The sequence below is a fragment of the Silene latifolia genome, chromosome 9 (assembly GCF_048544455.1).
Source record: "Silene latifolia isolate original U9 population chromosome 9, ASM4854445v1, whole genome shotgun sequence".
Classification (NCBI taxonomy): domain Eukaryota; kingdom Viridiplantae; phylum Streptophyta; class Magnoliopsida; order Caryophyllales; family Caryophyllaceae; genus Silene; species Silene latifolia.
In genome coordinates, this window is record NC_133534.1 from 176,984,630 (window position 1) to 177,002,326 (window position 17,697).

At 39.0% G+C, this 17,697-nt stretch overlaps 1 protein-coding gene across 2 annotated transcripts; it reads left to right on the forward strand.

Annotated features, from left to right (window-relative positions):
- The first annotated feature begins 3,875 nt into the window (after window positions 1-3,875).
- Window positions 3,876-17,406, forward strand: LOC141600239 (formin-like protein 18). 2 transcript variants are annotated; one of them, XM_074420427.1, is made up of 17 exons: window positions 3,876-4,407; window positions 5,828-6,528; window positions 7,164-7,385; window positions 7,691-9,252; window positions 9,356-9,485; window positions 10,255-10,326; window positions 10,526-10,624; window positions 10,968-11,009; window positions 11,276-11,356; window positions 11,453-11,503; window positions 11,764-11,845; window positions 11,985-12,079; window positions 14,319-14,390; window positions 14,541-14,657; window positions 15,064-15,132; window positions 15,700-15,766; window positions 16,581-17,406. In XM_074420427.1, the coding sequence occupies exons 1-17, from the start codon at window positions 4,335-4,337 to the stop codon at window positions 16,784-16,786; spliced, it is 3,741 nt and encodes a 1,246-aa protein (XP_074276528.1). In that variant the 5' UTR covers window positions 3,876-4,334; the 3' UTR covers window positions 16,787-17,406. The 2 variants fall into 2 exon arrangements, with proteins under 2 accessions (XP_074276528.1, XP_074276529.1); XM_074420428.1 differs by having other exon boundaries at window positions 3,887-4,407; window positions 15,064-15,104.
- The last annotated feature ends 291 nt before the right edge of the window (window positions 17,407-17,697 follow it).

The following is a 17,697-nucleotide window of genomic DNA, read 5'->3' on the forward strand; positions in this document are numbered from 1 at the left end:
TATCAATAACCACATTGCCTATAATACAGGTAATAGAAAAGCTTCCCGGGTCTTTCATTTTAGGTGGAGCCTTATTTAAAAGCAAATTTCTAGACTCTTCCATAAATGAAACTGTCTCAAATTCACTTAAATCTCTCTTACCCGTCACAATATCTTTCATAAACTTAGCGTAAGTAGGTACCTGGGTAACAAGTTCGGTAAAAGGGACAGTTACCTGGAGGTTCTTCACAACGTCCACAAACTTACCGTACTGTCGTTCGATCTTCGCGTCCTTCAGACGACCTGGGAAAGGCACTCTGGTAGCAATGAGTGGACCCGCGACTTTCTCTTTATCTTTATCAGTGTGTGACATCTCCACAGCAGGGGAACATGACACGGTAGCGGAATTAGATAGTAAAATAGGATCTCCGCTGCTTCTGGTACTCGATCGAGTACTTTTATCACTCGATCGAGTGATTTCACATTGGGAAGTACTCGATCGACCATAATTATCACTCGATCGAGTGATCTCTTTTTCTGGCTTTCTCGGTCGAGCATTTTTATCACTCGATCGAGTGATTTATTCAGCAAATTTACTCGATCGAGTAAGAATATCACTCGATCGACCATCTTCAATTTGTGCACTTCTCGATCGACCACAATTTTCACTCGATCGAGTGATAGGATGAATTATTTCACTCGATCGAGTAGATTTTTCACTCGATCGAGTGATAGGATGAATTATTTCACTCGATCGAGTAGATTTTTCACTCGATCGAGTGTCTGGACCACACGCAGCAAGGATTTCGTCCAAAAACTCATCCATATCATCCTCCGAGGTATCTTCAGCTATCAAAACCCCGTCTTCTGGTACTTTTGGCCCCTCATGAGTAAGGCCAACTTGGAGATTCGTTGCATTGACTGGATCGCATGTCGGTAGAAGTTTGGCTTGGTCTTTCGCGAGTGTTAACTGCACGACTTGTTCTCTCAATTCCGCTATGACAGTTTCTTTTCTATTGCACTTCTCACCAAACTGTTGTGTTATGGTTAACATCAAGGATTTCAGTTCGGCAATTTCCTGATTTGCAGGAGGAGAAACCGGTTGCGGTGCTGGCGTAGAAAGGGTAGAAACATTCTTCATCTCTTCATAAAGTTGAGAAAAAGGAACTCCTTGCTTGTATTTCTGATAAGCAAGAACGCGCTCTATACTTGGCAGGCACTCAATTGGGTCATGCCCTTCCATGCCACATCTACCACATAGCTCCACGTGCTCAGTAATCGAACAAACCTATGCACTCTCGCCTATAGCTTCTGTAATCTCCACATTACCTAGACCTTTGCTAGGACCTTCCACTGCAGCTGCTGCCAACCCATTAACTTGCTCACTACCTCGGGGATTTCCATATTCAGAGACATGAATAGCCATCTCCTCAATGAGACGCCACCCTTGGTCATCTTCAACATTCTTCGTGAATCTCCCTTTAGCTACGCTGTCAAGAATAGCTCTCTGGCTCCGATATAACCCGTTGTAAAACTGAGTACAAAGGAACCAACGTTTGAACCCGTGATGAGGCACAGAGCGGACAAGCTTCTTGAATCTAGTCCAAGCCCCATCCAAGTTTTCAGTAGGTAGTTGCTCAAAAGAACTAATCTGAGCTCTCAAGGTATTGGTGCGTTGCGGTGGGAAATATCGTTTGTAAAAGGCCAAAGCAAGGGAACTCCAGTCGGTTAACACCGGCTGCCTCCCTATCTAGATCTCTCAACCATTCCCGGGCATCATCAGTTAAAGAAAAAGGAAAAAGAGCTCCCTTTACTTTGTCCTGTGTCACCCCAGCAGAAAGAGGAATGGTAGAGCAATACTCTGTAAACAGCTCTATATGCCTGCATGGATCTTCTTCAGGTACCCCCCCTAAAGAGATTTCTCTCTACCAGCTGTATGTAAGATGGGTGGATTCCAAAGTTTCCCGGATCAGTAATGGGTAATAGGAAGCCTTTTGGAAGCGAATCCACATTAGGCTCTGAATGGCTGGCTAATTTAGGCATTCTGGCAAATAGACTTTACAAAGCAAACAAATAACCTGCAAAACTAATCAAAAAATTTGCAGAAATGAGATCAGTCTCAAGGAATAAATTCCTTGAGACGAGAAACAAACTTAAATAAAGCAACAAAATTACGCCACCTCCTCGGCAACGGCGCCAAAATTTGACAGGGCAGTCGTATACCTATCAAAAATAACCAACTGGTTCTAACTAATATAGCTAGGGAAGTCGGGTCGATCTCCACAAGGAGATGGGAAGATGTCAGCTTTGTCTAAGTTCGTCACGGTAACCAAATTGGGGGGTTTGAATTGTATTGTTCTAAACTAATGATAAGGATAGAGAAGAAAGAGCAAGAGAGTAAAGATTGACCAAGTAGAGAAAACAGCTAAGACAGACGGTTCACCATAATCATTCGGTCAAGTAATCTAGGTCTCAGGTCAATGCAAGTATGGTTTGAGGAGCAGTGAATATCTCCTTTCGGTCTCAATTCGCCCTAAAGCACAAATAGCTTAGCTTTCGCCCTAACTATAATGCCCTATTGTTCGCTACTAGTCTCACCTCTTCCAACCTTTCGGTCCAGGTCAAGGGTCACTATGATATAAATGCCTAATTGCGTCGACTCAATTAAACAGATACAGATAAATGCAACAGTTAACAACAAAGACTACACCAGCATTAACCTAGTAATTCGATTACTATCCCTTCATAACTATGGATCCCCTTTAGTCTTAGCAAAAGGGAATTAGCTACGCATCATCATTGAATTAACAACAACAACATATAAATAATAAGAAATCAACATGATAACAATACTAATGAGGATTGAATAGAGTAAAGATGATAGCAGTAAGAGAGAGATAACAAAATAACAGTAATATGATTAAGGAATTAAAGGAGAATAATAATACCAATACAAATCCGAATCCGAGTAGCAAAGTGTAGAAGAAAAGCCAAAAATCCCAGAAACAGTAGCAAAGGATTGAATAAAAGTGAATGAGAGAGAGAGAGAGTTACGTAGTTTCCTCCCTCAGTCATATACGAAAATCCTCCCCAAACCTTATCTATGGACTAATTACAAAAGCCCATACGAAATTAGGCGGAAAAAAAGTCTATTACAGGATAAACTACTCGATCGAGTGGAAATAAACCACTCGATCGAGCAACTTAGCATCAAACCTCTCGATCGAGTGGAAATAAACCACTCGATCGAGTACTCCTTGCAAAGTCTTCTCGATTGACTACTCGAACTGCTCGATCGAGCAACCTTCAGCATATAAAGCATTCGATCGACTAGAAAACTAGTCGATCGAGCTGTTTAGGTACGTTAGACATTGAAACACCTCCCGAAACCAGCTCACGCGTCTTCCAAGTGTTAGATTTCCAAGCTCCAGCTCCTCGTTCTCCATAAATGCATGCAAACGGGACGAATTAAGGCTCGATTTAGCTCCTCTTTGGTTAATTCCTGCAAATTACATAAAACAAACCAAAGTAGAATATTCGGGGGTATTTGTAGCTAGATGCTACATAAATAGTACAGAAATGCGTGTAAAAATGAGGTAAAAACCTTATATAAAATACACGCATCAATATTCGCATAGAGTTTTACCTTCTAATACTATAAACTTACGAATAAATATATATTCTTCCACTTTAACTTAATATCTCTTATCCATAGTGTGTAAATATTTAAATTCGCTTTAAATTTTATCCTTTTATTTGCTAAGCTCTCTAACATCTCGAGCTAAAAAAACCGTGCATTTATGTACGGGATTTACACGTAACTTAACAAAACAATATTCAGACAAAATCATCACTAATTTAGTCACCTAAGATACAAACAAAAACGGGAAAAATCTAATCAAACAACCTTAAACAAATTATCTTTGATAGAAACATCCTTAACAATTGAGAAATGAGAATATAACTCAAAAGACAAACACCAGATCTCTCTCCATCATTATCAGCAACAACAAAAAACCCAAAAAACAAATCAATCAAAAATTCCTCTCTTCAAAGTATCAATCTTTCTTTATCTGAAAAAGTTGATATCTTTCTGTCTCTATCCCACGTTGTGTTTCTCACATTGAAAGCGAAGTCTTGTTATGGTGTTTGCTGCAAGTGTGAAGAATAAGAAAAGTGAACAATTACACTAGTACCCAACTCATAACATCTCAATAAAAGATTTGGGCTTTTCTTAGTTTTGCAGCAAAATGTATGTCCATTATATATGATCTCGATCTGGGTATGTTGTTAGCTGAAATGGGTTCAAGTAATTTTGTTAATGTTTTGGGTTAAGTTTGTTTGGTAATTAGGAAATGGCATTGTTTCGGAAGTTCTTTTACAGGAAACCACCTGATGGGTTGCTAGAGATTACAGAAAGGGTTTATGGTATGAATTTTTAATCTTCTGTCAAGTTGCATTCTTGTCTTTAGTTTCAGCTATAGTTTTTGTTAATCACAATTTCTTATTGAAGACGCACACTTTTCGTCACTTCAAAAAGACCTTTCACAAGCTCCAAGTGGGAGAGCAAGGGCTTGTGAGAGGTCTTTTTGAAAATACGATCATATTGTTTGGTAATACAATGTGATTATAAGCGAAGTCGTTATTGGGTGAAAAAGTAATGTAATGTGTTATACTAGAAATGTAGTACGGAGTAGTATGTTTTTTCACTGTTGATTGGTTTCATGGAGGGACAGGATGAACAGTTGATATGGGCTGGTTTCGAACTTAAGTCTTGGTAATGCTGTGCTTAGTATAGATTCGTAAGGTGAACTGGACTGTCATCTTAGCTGATAGTCGTATAGTTTGAACAAGTTTCCTGTTTTGCATTGTTGAATGACTGAATCTTTTTAGGTTGTACTCGTATTTTCTTTTGGGAGCTATATGATCAATTGGTAACTGCTGCAAATATAAAATTTGCTTTCTATATTATGTGTGCGCCAGCGCAACTGGCGAACTATGTTACTTCGACCCTTCACTTTAGAGTTTGGAGGACATACCAGCATCCGACACAACACTCAAGGATATGGCATATGGTCATGGAATCTGTAGTGTTGTTGACACTTACTAATCCAATTGTAAGCCTGGTTTTTGACAATTGTAAGCATGGTTTTTCGAACATCTCTTTATTTCACCGTAAAAGGCGTAAATACTTTTAAACACATACTCCCTCCATACATATTTGTTCTTCCAATTTGACTTTTTAGAGTCAAAGTTATCAAACTTTGACCTTGAATAAGTTGAAAAAATAAATAATATTAAGACAGAAAACTTAAATATTTAGATTTGTCATCAAACAATCTTTCACAAAATATATTTTTCAACAAAAAAAATTATTAATACATGTCTAAAAATGCGGTCAAAGTAGCGTCTTGGAGACCGTGTAAAGTCAAATGGAAATAACAAATGTGGATAGAGGGAGTAATGTTTTACATAATTTTTTTGTCTTGTAAACGTATATCGATACTCATTTCCTCATATTCGGACAGAGTTCTCGTGTCTCAAAGTTGAATCATGACGAGTCCGGTATCCGTGTGATAGTAGCATAGCTTTGTCGTATGATACAATAAAGCAAATTGGCTCACTAAAGATTTTGTAAATTCTTGACACAACTTCGATGATTATTTCATCCAAAAATAACTTTTTTAGGTGCACATAAAAAAGGTTGTGTAGCTGTAGTGTATCCTTCTCCTATTTCATTTTGGGGCATCATCTGCCTCAGATACTCTCGTATAAATGATTGTTTACCTATCTTGGCTTTTGGTCATTCAATTTCTTTTACTTATTTTCTTCCTTCCTTTTGTTTCAGTCTTTGATTGTTGCTTCACAACGGATGTGGTGGAGGATGAAAACTATAAATCTTACATTAGTGGAATAGTTGGTCAACTTCGTGCTCACCTACCTGATGCTTCATTCATGGTGTTCAACTATCGTGAAGGGAGCCAACAAAGCCACATTGCCGATATACTATTAGAACATGACATGACTGTAGTGGACTACCCTCGGCAATATGAGGGTTGTCCATTGCTTACAATAGAGATGATTAATCACTGCGTGAGATCAGGTGACAGCTGGCTTTTGCTTGGTCAGCGCAATGTGCTTTTAATGCATTGTGAACGAGGTGGTTGGCCGATTTTAGCTTTCATGTTAGCTGCACTTTTAATCTATAGAAACCTGTACAATGGGGAACAGAAGACGTTGGATATGATATATAGACAAGCCCCTCGTGAGCTTCTTCAGTTGATGTCCCCATTAAATCCATTGCCCTCGCAGTTGCGATATCTGCAGTACGTTTCAAGAAGAAATTTGAGCCTTGAATGGCCTCCTCCAGATAGGGCTTTGATGTTGGATTGTATAATTCTTAGGCTCATTCCAAATATGGATGGTGATGGTGGTTGCAGACCCGTTATTAGAATATATGGTCAGGACCCTTCAGTTGATGCTGACCGAACTACTAAAGTACTATTTTCAACCCCAAAAACAAGCAGAATTGTTCGGCATTTTAAGCAGGTGAGGACAAGAGGTGGTAACTTATTTAGTGGTCTTTATGTGATGATCAGTCATGTTTTCGTCTCATAGGCTCTTTAAATGGTTAGAGGACGGCTTGATTTTGCTACCAGCTATGTTATTTCGTCTCGGATAGAAGCATCAGATATGAGTGCCTGTCCAAGAGTCTGGCTTGTCTATTTTATGGCAAAATCTCATGTTTGGTTCAAAGTAAAATGTGCTAAATACATACCTATGCTCGAGTATTGGACACAAGTACGCTACGAAATATGAAGAGTCGGAGTAACATAGATTGTCTTGTTGTGTTATGTGCTACATACGACAATGACAACGAGGAAGTTACCCCATTACCTCAATGACTTTTGCAGGGTAAAAAAAGCTAGAGACTCGGGAAGGTATGTATGCAGCCTTACACTTGTGTTAGCAACACAGAGAGGCTGTGCTATATGATATGAGATATTTTGATTTTCAAATTGCACTCACAAAAATTGACTATCCCACCTCACTTTTGACGGCTTTTGCGTTCCTATCTACTTAGTGTCTTAGTTTTGGTGGGAATGTGGGATTTCGATGATTATATGACATGTGTACTTGACTAATGCGAAATTATCTAACTCTGGTTTCGAAATCTGTCTCAGATAGAAAGTGAACTGGTCAAGATTGATATCCATTGTAATGTTCAAGGGGATGTTGTTCTCGAGTGCATCAGCTTAGAAGAAGATTTGGAGCGTGAGAAAATGATGTTTAGGTTCATGTTCAGCACAGCATTTATCAGATCCAACATTCTAATGCTGAACCGTGATGAAATTGATACCCTGTGGGATTCCAAGGATAAGTTTCCCAAGGACTTCAGGACGGAGGTGCACACACCACCTTCTTGTTTTTCTCCTTTAGTTTCTCTTCCCTTTAAGAGATTACATTTACTTTCTCCAATTCTTTCACCAATTAGTCTCTCAACCAGTAAAAACTAAATTTCAAGAAATCCTAACCCATAATATAATTCAGTCTCACGATAACTCTTGTCATGAGCTCGTCTATACTAGAATTTGTGTTCTTTCAGATATTCATGTTCTCAGATTTGTAGAGCGAAACCTGAAACTTAATCATTTAATAGTCCTGTGGTATTGTAATCTTTAAACATATTTACTTTGTTTTTGCCTTAAAGGTTCTTTTCTCAGAGGTGGACTCAACTAGCCTTGATGCTGAAATTGATACGCCTGACATTGAAGACAAAGAAGGTCTTCCTATTGAAGCATTTGCCAAGGTGCAAGAGATTTTCAGCAATTTGGATTGGACAGAGTCAGAAACGGATGTTGCACAGAATGTCCTACAGAAATTAACTGTATCAACTGTACTCAAAGAAACTGTAGACATGGCTTCTCATGAGAGAGTAGAAGCAGATAGTTTTGGAGGTCTTAGTCCTACCAAGTTTGTGAAAAAGCGAACATCACCGTTGTCAGAAAATTCAGTGGTCCTGGAGAAGAAGCAATCAAAACCGTCTTCAGGACCTTCTCTAGATGACAATATGACACCAAAGAAGACTTTATCGGGAAATCTGGTTCCTGCACTTCAGCAACCAACACAAACAAAGATCATATCTCCTCGTATACTCCAGTCCTCTCGTTCAGGTACAGGCTTGTATAACAGTTCTTTCCAAGCTTCACCAAAACCTATGCAAAGGTTTCAAAGTTCAGCATCTTCACTTGGGATCACGGCACTTCTACACGACCATGATGAGTATAGAACTGATGCATTTTCTCTTGGGGAGTCAATGTCTGCACAGCCATCTGATTCTTCAGCCGTATCTGTTCCTGATGTGCCTCAAACACCAACTGCTCCTCAACGTGTACCTCCTCAGCAAACTGGACTTAAAAGATCCGTGTGTATGAACTCCACTGCGTTAGTCCAAAAACCACCGCCATCACCACTCCTCCCTCCTCCTCTTCCTCCTCCTCCTCCTCCTCACCCCCCTGCCCCGTTTGATTCGACAAGTGTTAGGAACACATTGTCAGCAATCCCTCCACCCCCTCCTCCCCCTCCCTCTTTTAAGACTTCATTTTCGAATGTAGAGACCACTTTATTGGCCCCTCCGCCTTCACCACCTCCACCTCCACCTCCACCTCCCTCTACTGTACATTCTCCTTCTGCTAGTACTGGGATCATAAAATCAAAGCCGCCACCTCCACCTCCCCCTCCTTTGAAGCATTCATCACCTTTTGATGCTGAAAATTCTTTAAGAACGCCTCCTCCTCCTCCTCCTCCTCCTCCTCCTCCTCCTCCTCCTCCTCCCCCTCCTCCTTGTGTCTCGGGGAATATTTCATTGGCTTCCAAAACAGTTGGAGCAGTTAAAACTCCTTCTCCTCCACCACCGCCTCCAAGATTACCAAGTTCCGGCATGTCAACATCAGTGCCGCCTCCACCACCACCTCCTAAAGCTATGTTCAAAGACATTGGGTCCACTGTCTCTCCTCAAGCTCCGCCCGTGCCACCTCCACCCATGCCTAAAGCTAATAGTACCACACGGCCTCAAGGTTCTGCTACTAATGGACCTGTTCCTCCACCACCTGGCCCCCCTGGTGTAAAGGGACGAATCCCGTCTCGCGTTACACCAAGGACCCAGGGGCAGCCGAAAAAGGCTAATCTGAAGCCATATCATTGGTTGAAGTTGACGAGGGTCATGCAAGGTAGCTTATGGGCAGAGGCTCAGAAATCTGATGAGGCTTCTAAGTGCGTGCTTGTCTCCAGCCTGCTTATGCGATGTTTTTGCTATTTTGATTTTGACAATATGGCTGACCTTTTCTCCTGTCCTCATTTCTTATTATTCTTCCAGAGCTCCGGATTTTGATATGTCAGAGCTTGAGAATCTCTTTGCCGCATCTGTTCCAAATTCAGAGAATGGGGGCATAGGTAGCAAATCTAGTCGTCGTGCTGCCGGACCTAAAAATGATAAAGTTCAGCTGGTAATAATTTATTCAAATTTGAGTTTTTGCATATTGCAAATTATTACGGGACTAAAGCTTTGTGGTTTTGTTGTGTATCAACTCATTAACCTCGTAATATGTATATCCTTTTCAATTTTGTAGTTCTTTTGTCATCTCCGGACTAATTGGTTGTAGTCACACAACTTAGATGAGCAAATAATGATCTTTGTACAGCGGCCTTATTTTTGGCGTAGTTTCCGAGCATGTTCCTCAATAATTGCAGTCCTTTGAATTGCGTAATTAGCCTAGGAGAAGTAGCAGCATTTGTGACAGCTGTCAACACGTTCTCTAGGAGTTCCTATGGAAATATCCATCGCTTGTAGAGCTAGAAAGTTGTGTGCCTTGGCAGGGTTGTCCCCCATAAATTCCATTCTAGTTTTCACTCCATTTTTCTCACATGATGTCTTTCTATTTCCAAGATTCTAATTTAAATTATAAGTTAGTAAATGAAGTACTTGGAAAAAATGTAACATATGTCATTAGACTCATTGCAAGCAAAAAAAAAAAAAAAAAGCTTTCATTCGAGGATACACAAAGTATTTGATAATATTCTATTCATATATTTTGAGAGTTTTGCTGATTTAAGTGAGTATCTCGAAATGTGAGAGTGTCATATATGAAAAAACAAAGGGGGTACTTTTTGAATTGTGTGTTTCCATTTTCTTCTCGCGATTGGTGACTTCGCCACCATAAAATGTGGATATGTTCTACTTGTGTTATCTGATACTATTGCATGACTATATTGCAGATTGAGCTGAGGCGAGCTTACAATTGTGAAATAATGCTTTCAAAGGTCAAAATCCCATTGCCTGAGCTGATGGTAATGTCATCACGCTTTTGGCTAACTTTAACTTAAATTTTTTGTTTTGACAGTGAATACTCTTCCGGGGAATGAAAAGAACTCCGTTTATGAGTCTGCTTAACTTTCGAATGACTTGTACTTTCTTTAAATCATGCAGTATTAGAAAAAATTACCACGGGCACTGCCATTCTAATATTCTCAAGTCCGTCTAATGCAGAATGCAGTACTTGCTTTGGATGATTCAGCTTTGGACATTGATCAAATTGAAAACCTTATAAAGTTCTGTCCCACAAAGGAAGAAATGGAGTTATTAAAGGTAATGAATTGGACAGGGATTTCTCTGCTTTAGTGTCACATCTTTTTGAACTGTGAAACAGCAGAGGGGCACTGCAAATTTTGATGCAACTATTATTATGGGTCATTTGGAAAAAAAAACATTTATACGTTTTCAAACATAGGGTTAAGACTTCATACGTCTGACCCCCTTTTACACTGCCTTAAGCAGGATCCCCTTGAGGCATTGCGTTAATGTAATGTCACACATGACACCTCTTTCAACTACAGAAATATGCTCAGTTCATTTTTATTTTCCATCTTGTGATAGGTTTTTTTTTTTTTTTTTTATTACATTATCTTCTTTCGTAAATTTGTTTGAACAGGGATACAAGGGTGAGAAAGAGAAGCTTGGTAAATGTGAGCAGGTTTGTAAGATTTCCCTATTTGTCATGTATCAGTCATACAGTCCTATTCTATATCTACGTGGAGTTAATCTGACTTGCAGTTATGTAGAAAGAACTCAAAAAAGGGGTTAAGAATCTCTTAGTTAATACCGAAACTCCGGATATAATTGATAATGTTAACGAGATGTTTAGAATTTTAGATATCATATGGTGTTGTCATTATCATGGTGCAACTACTACTGATGACTATTTCTGATGGTTACATATTTTCAATGATTTTGAAACAGTTTTTCTTAGAATTGATGAAAGTTCCACGGGTAGAATCAAAGTTAAGAGTTTTTGCATTTAAAATGCAGTTTAAATCTCAGGTTGGTTAGTTGTTTCTCTGAACAATCTGCTGGTTTGTAAGCTTTGTTTACAGACTGCAAATTCATTTTCTCTTTTCCTTCACTTTTGCTTCACAGTTGTGTGACCTCAGAAAGAATTTACAAACAGTGAACTCAACATCGGAAGAGGCAAGTTTTTACTGCTGCACTCGTTTTTTGCTCGTTTATTTTAATTGCTCTAGAAGCAGCAACACCACCCCAGTGCTTCGAATGCTCTTGCCTATGTTTAGGTAAGGGAGATTGGATGTACACAGCCTTACCCATGTGTTTAAATACAAAGAGACTGTTGTGGACGAATAGTAAGTCTTTGCTACATAGGAAAGGAAACATTGATTACTCTAGATGCATCTGCCAGAAAATGTCATGATTGCTTGGTCTCTCATTTTCAGATCAGAACTTCGGTAAAACTGAAAAGAGTCATGCAAACAATTCTTTCTTTGGGAAATGCGTTGAACCAAGGGACTGCACGAGGTAACAGACTCTTTGGCAATTCCATCTAGCTTAAGGGCTGCTCCATAATGCTTGTAGGCTCGTCTTTCCATTCTAAATGGTTCCACTTTATGAGATACATCTATCACGTGTTCATTCAAGGAATATATGTTTACTGTAGGCTCTGCTGTTGGATTTCGACTGGATAGTCTTCTTAAACTCACAGATACTCGGGCTCGGAACAACAAATTGACTCTCATGCATTATCTGTGCAAGGTAAGATGGCTCATGAATTTTATTATTGATTAACCTCATCTTACAGACTTGTGATGTTACTCTACTCAACATATTCTTCATTCATTCATTCATTCATTCATTCATTCATTCAGATCTACTACATTTTTATAGGAGTAAATTAATAATTACTCCCTTTTTTAAACCACTTTTCTAAAATAACTCCCTTCTGAAAACTCTTTAATAATTTACTCCCATAAAATGTTCTCAGGTCAAAAATTGCACAGAAATTGACAATCCGGTGAAAAATCTTTTTTTATGACCGTTTTGCCCTTGTGTAAATTCATATCTTCTTCCCCCATTTGTAAAACGTGTTCTGGACTTCTCGCACCATTCTTCAACACCACCATCTCCATCTTTAATTGCGAACTCGGAATCGGACCTTCGTCTTACCTCAACCACGCTGCTACCGTGGTACCCACACGGCCACACCCGCACCATCATGGCAGCCTCTAATTCCGAGCAGCAGCACCATTTCCCACGCACCTCATCTGCCTTCGAGCTCGGAATCGAAATCGACACCACTCCATTCACGCACCATTGCAGCAACAACACCATTCGTCAACCACTATCGTTGTTCTCACCATCGAATCCACCACCATTCTCCAACCATCGACCACCGCATTACCCATCAACTCAGCGCAGCAACCCAATTCGAGACCACCATCACCAATCAATCACCTCGCCATCAAGCTCACCCAATCCTCAAGCCACCAGTCACGTACACCGCTCACCGCTGCTCAGGAGCAACCCAGATCGAAATTCGAGCAAGAATCGAACCAAAAATCAAGATTGTGCCTTTTACTTCCGCCTTCCGCTCTTGAACTTTTGCACGCCGACATCGATTAATTGCGATTTTTTTTTACCGGTATCGCTTTCTTCCTCTTCCCATCAGGTGTGATTTTTCTGATTATTTGCTTCCCCCTTTCAATTTCCTTGTTCCTGTTACAAACCTTATAACTATGGACAAAATGGATGTCATTAAATCCCCACCATTCATTATTGTGTCGGTTGTACGGGTGGGCTAGGGTAAAGTGCGCGGTGGTGGTAGTGTTGTTGTGTTAGTCGGTGTTGGTATAAAGAATTGAAGTGAAGAGAGTAAGAGAGGGAGAGAAAACAGGATGCAGGTAGGGGTATTTTGGTCATAAATTTAGGCCTTAAAAACTGAAAATTTGAAAACTGACAGAATATGTCACCGGAAAGACGAAATGGGTGCAACTTTTTAACTGAGAACATTTTATGTGAGTAAATTATTAAAAAAAATTCATAAGGGAGTTATTTTAGAAAAGTGGTTTATAAAAGGGAGTAATTGTTAATTTACTCTTTTTATATTGTACTCCCTCCGATTTTTATTTTTCTTCGCATTTCTATTTGCACGTTTAGGGTTCATGTCAGCCGACCCCAAACCATTTTGGGATCAAGGCTCTGTTGTTGTTGTTGTTCTATTTGCACGTTTCTTAAGAAAACAGTTCAAAAGATTCTTCTACCCCTCTTTCACTGTCACACTCACCCCACCACACTATCACCCTCTCTCACTGTCCATTTCCTTTTACCATATCACCCTCATCCCACATAGCCACCCTCCCTTCCAACACCACCACCCTCCTCCCACTCAGATGAACCACCACCTTCCTCCCTTATCTCTCCTCCTAGCCTTTAGTCCGACCCCAGATGAACCATCACGACACAACACAATCGGCTCCCTAGCAAACATGTTGCCCACCCCTACCAGACTACCCATAACGCCACCCCAACCCCACTTCTACCTAACCGATCCCCCTGTTGCCGGACCGACCCCCCTCCTCTTGCGGCCCCACCCTCCGATGCCCCTTTCGCCAAACGCAACCGCTCTAACCACCTTACCACCACCACCTCTAATTGTCGAAAAACCCCAAAATTAAAAACAAATCCTAATTGAAAAAAAAAGTTAATTCAATGAAAAATAGAATCAACTAGTATAGAAATTAAGTTATAGGTCTCCAAACTCGCGGTGTGACATCTACTTTGTCCCATCTTGTGACAGTCATTGTAATCCTCATTAGAACTTGGCAGTGCCATGACCATTCATCTTGTACATTGACACCCACCTCTCATTTGGTGTGGACTGCTATCACACTATCACCCTCTCTCACTACTTGTAGGAGAACATGCCTATAAGTAGTGCAATCTTACATTAGTCTTATGTAAACATGTTTTTTTCACTGTACTTCCTTAACTACAGGTGCTTGCTGAAAAGCTACCCGAACTATTAGATTTTCCAAAAGACTTACTTAGCTTGGAGAACTCAACAAAGGTACTGATTCTTTCCTATATAACTATCATCATGACAAATTGACAATGTTTGATTTGATATCATCTAGGAAAAAAATCACTTTGGGGTCCCGAGGTTTCACAAACTAATTTGGTGGTCTGAGCTTTTAGTGGGTTTCCATTTGCTTTGCAGGTACAACTTAAGTTCTTAGCCGAAGAAATGCAAGCAATTAGCAAAGGTCTAGAAAAGGTTGTTCAGGAATTGACTACCGCAGGAAACGATGGCCTTGTTTCAGAAGCCTTTTGCAAGGTATGGTATACTTTCTTTTCCCTTCCCCCGCTCTTCTCTTCCCTGAATGGTTGGCACCGGGATTGACGTACATTGTGCTTCCGTCCACGATTGTAGTACACTTTTAAACAGTTGCATAATAATGAATTTATGGTACTATTTTTCTGCTTATTGTATTTCATTGTTCATTTTTATCCCTTTAACTTATAATATTAAATGCTTATTATGTCCATTTATGTCATTTTACCATGTTACAACTACCTTTTAAGCTAATTTGCCAAACATTTTTAAGATAATCAGCTAGTTTATCAGCTCCTATTTTCAACTAGCTTATAAGTTTTCAGCTAGCTTATAAGCTTTTAGCTAGCTTTTCAGTTTTCAAACAAAGACTTTCTGACAAAGGGCTTGTCTTCTCGAATATGATCAGATTTTGAAGGAGTTCCTTGCTTACGCAGAAGGTGAAGTAAGGTCTTTAGCTTCCCTTTATTCTGTCGTGGTATGTTTTCAATCATTTACGATTTTTTTTTTTCTGTCCTAACATTGATGATCATGGGTAGCTATGATAAATGGATCAAATTCTGTTTGATCTTTTCGATCTTTGAAGAGAAAAAAGTTCTAGTTGCCTTACTCGGCAATATTATTGACTTTAGCTGAATTAATATATCCTCCATTAGTGGGTGTCTTTCCTGTGAGTGTTCAACCTATAACTCTACCAGGGTGCATCAACATTACCCTAGAGCCTCAAAGGTGAGGTAAGGGGAGGTCAGATGTACACATCATAAACCTTGTTTCGAATGACCCATAATGAAAATTGTGTTGCAATTTGCATAGACCAACTTCTACTTTACAATGGAAAAAACACATACCGTTATGTGAACCATTGTGTTTTATCATTGGCTCCACTGGAGATGGAAACGATCAACCAATATCCTCACATTCATAATTATTTCTTGTAACACCTAAAAACATGGATACAAGTATATTGGTATAATCATCTTGATAACTTTTAGAATGTTTGACATTTCTGAAATGCACCATCTGGTAATCTGGTATATGTTTTCAGGGTAGAAATGCAGACGCTCTTGCAATGTATTTTGGTGAAGATCCAGCAAAGTGCCCATTTGAACAAGGTACTGTTATTATTTGATCAAATTAATTGGGCCACTCAGAATAGTTTGAAGTTTATGTTGGTTATTATGTTAAAGAGTTGGTGTTCTTTTTGTGATACACTTACTAACAAACATTTGAATAGTAAGGGCCAAAGGGTTGATCTAGCTTTACTATATGTCTCGAGTCGAGTTCAATCCCTAGGAATGTGCTGTGTAAAAACTCAGGAGAGGGAATTTTAGTGGCCTGTTGGACTTACGGGGGGCAAATATGGACTAAACTGAAACGTTCAAGCAAAAAATTTGGGGATTATACAGAACTATCTTGGTAACTCCATTGTATACCATTGTTCTAACAATTCAAAGTTAACGTTTCATTCAAAAACCTACATTTACAACATTCTGCAGTTTCCTTATTTTGGGTGATTGAAAGCGATATGAATATTTTGGGATTTGACGAGAGTATGGTGAGGAAGAGGGCATTGTGGAGAGAATGAATCATGTTGAAGATTTAGTTTGAGTTTTAGATATTTACTTATTTTTTCTCATTTTATTTAAAATTTATTTATTATGTTTAAAATGACTTATACCCTTTTTGTTTTACAAACCAATTTTGCCTCTTTAATCTCGGTTTCCACGATTTTTTACAAACAAACTTGTTATGCTTTTCATTTATCTATTTTCTTTTACTTTATTATTCACCTTTGACCGACGGTTTCAAACCTAGACGGATTCGGATGATGATTCATGTTAGCCGACTGTTGTAGCAGTTTCCTTATTTCTTCATTTTGAAAGAGTACACACTCCTTAATCTTTTCGACTGACCTTTTGGTTGCAGTCGTGTCTACCTTACTAAACTTCGTAAGAATGTTCATCCGGGCTCATGAGGAAAACTGTAAGAATCAGGAGCTCGAAAAGAAAAAAGCTGATAAGGAGGCTGAAAATGAGAAGCTGAAAACAGGCCCTCGCCCGAAAGACTCTGAGCACCATGTTCCTTCACCACGGGAATCGAGGCTGTCAAATAATTCCACATTCCACTCGTAGGTGTTCAATTATTAATGAACTTGAAAGTAGGTTAGATACGAAGACCGATGATTTCAAGATGGAAGGCCGAAATCAAGGTTATTTGATTACAGCATGGATGAAAGAAAAGAAACTTCAAATGTTATTTGATTACCCATGTCCGATGACACGTTAGCTCTTAGCATTGAGAAAATGTAGATTAATCATGGTATTGAATTTGAGTCGCAACTACCAATTTACATAGGGTTTGAAGATCACACAACCGGTATTGAGGCAGTATCAGACGCATTTGTGATGGCGATTAGACCAGGATAACTGTTATTAAGAAGACTCATGTTGATATTAGTAACATGGGATTATTCATTCAATTGTAGTAGGATAGGAAGTAGAGGTATAACTGTAGATTTCAAGGACATTAAGAGGCAATTTTTTTTTTCTTTTTGAAAAATAAATGTATAACCGATTTTATTTTTTCAAAACATAGATGTCATCTGAGAGATGGATCAAATTTGTTCTTGTATGACATCTACTTGTTCACTATTTGTGTCAAATATTTTGGAGTGGAATTAGTTCTTAAGATTTATGATGTGATGATTTGTTGATACTGACAGTGAATGAAAAACTAAAATACTTGGATGTAAGTTTTGCCTTTTGGAGCACATTTTAATCCCACATTGTTTATGTCTTCCATGCATGCTGGAATACACTTTTATGTCCTCCGAAAGGACAGTATTCCTTACACTTAAAACAATCTACCAAATAAAATGTTTTAAAGGCTTTGGTGTAAGGAATACGATCCTCCCGAAGAACAAATGATTTTTCCATTTTAATAGTGAAAAATTACTTATAAATTCTGAGATTTGTGAAATGATTTTATAATCAAAATTCTATTGATTTCTTTTGCAACATTTTCTTTTTGTCTAATAATATCA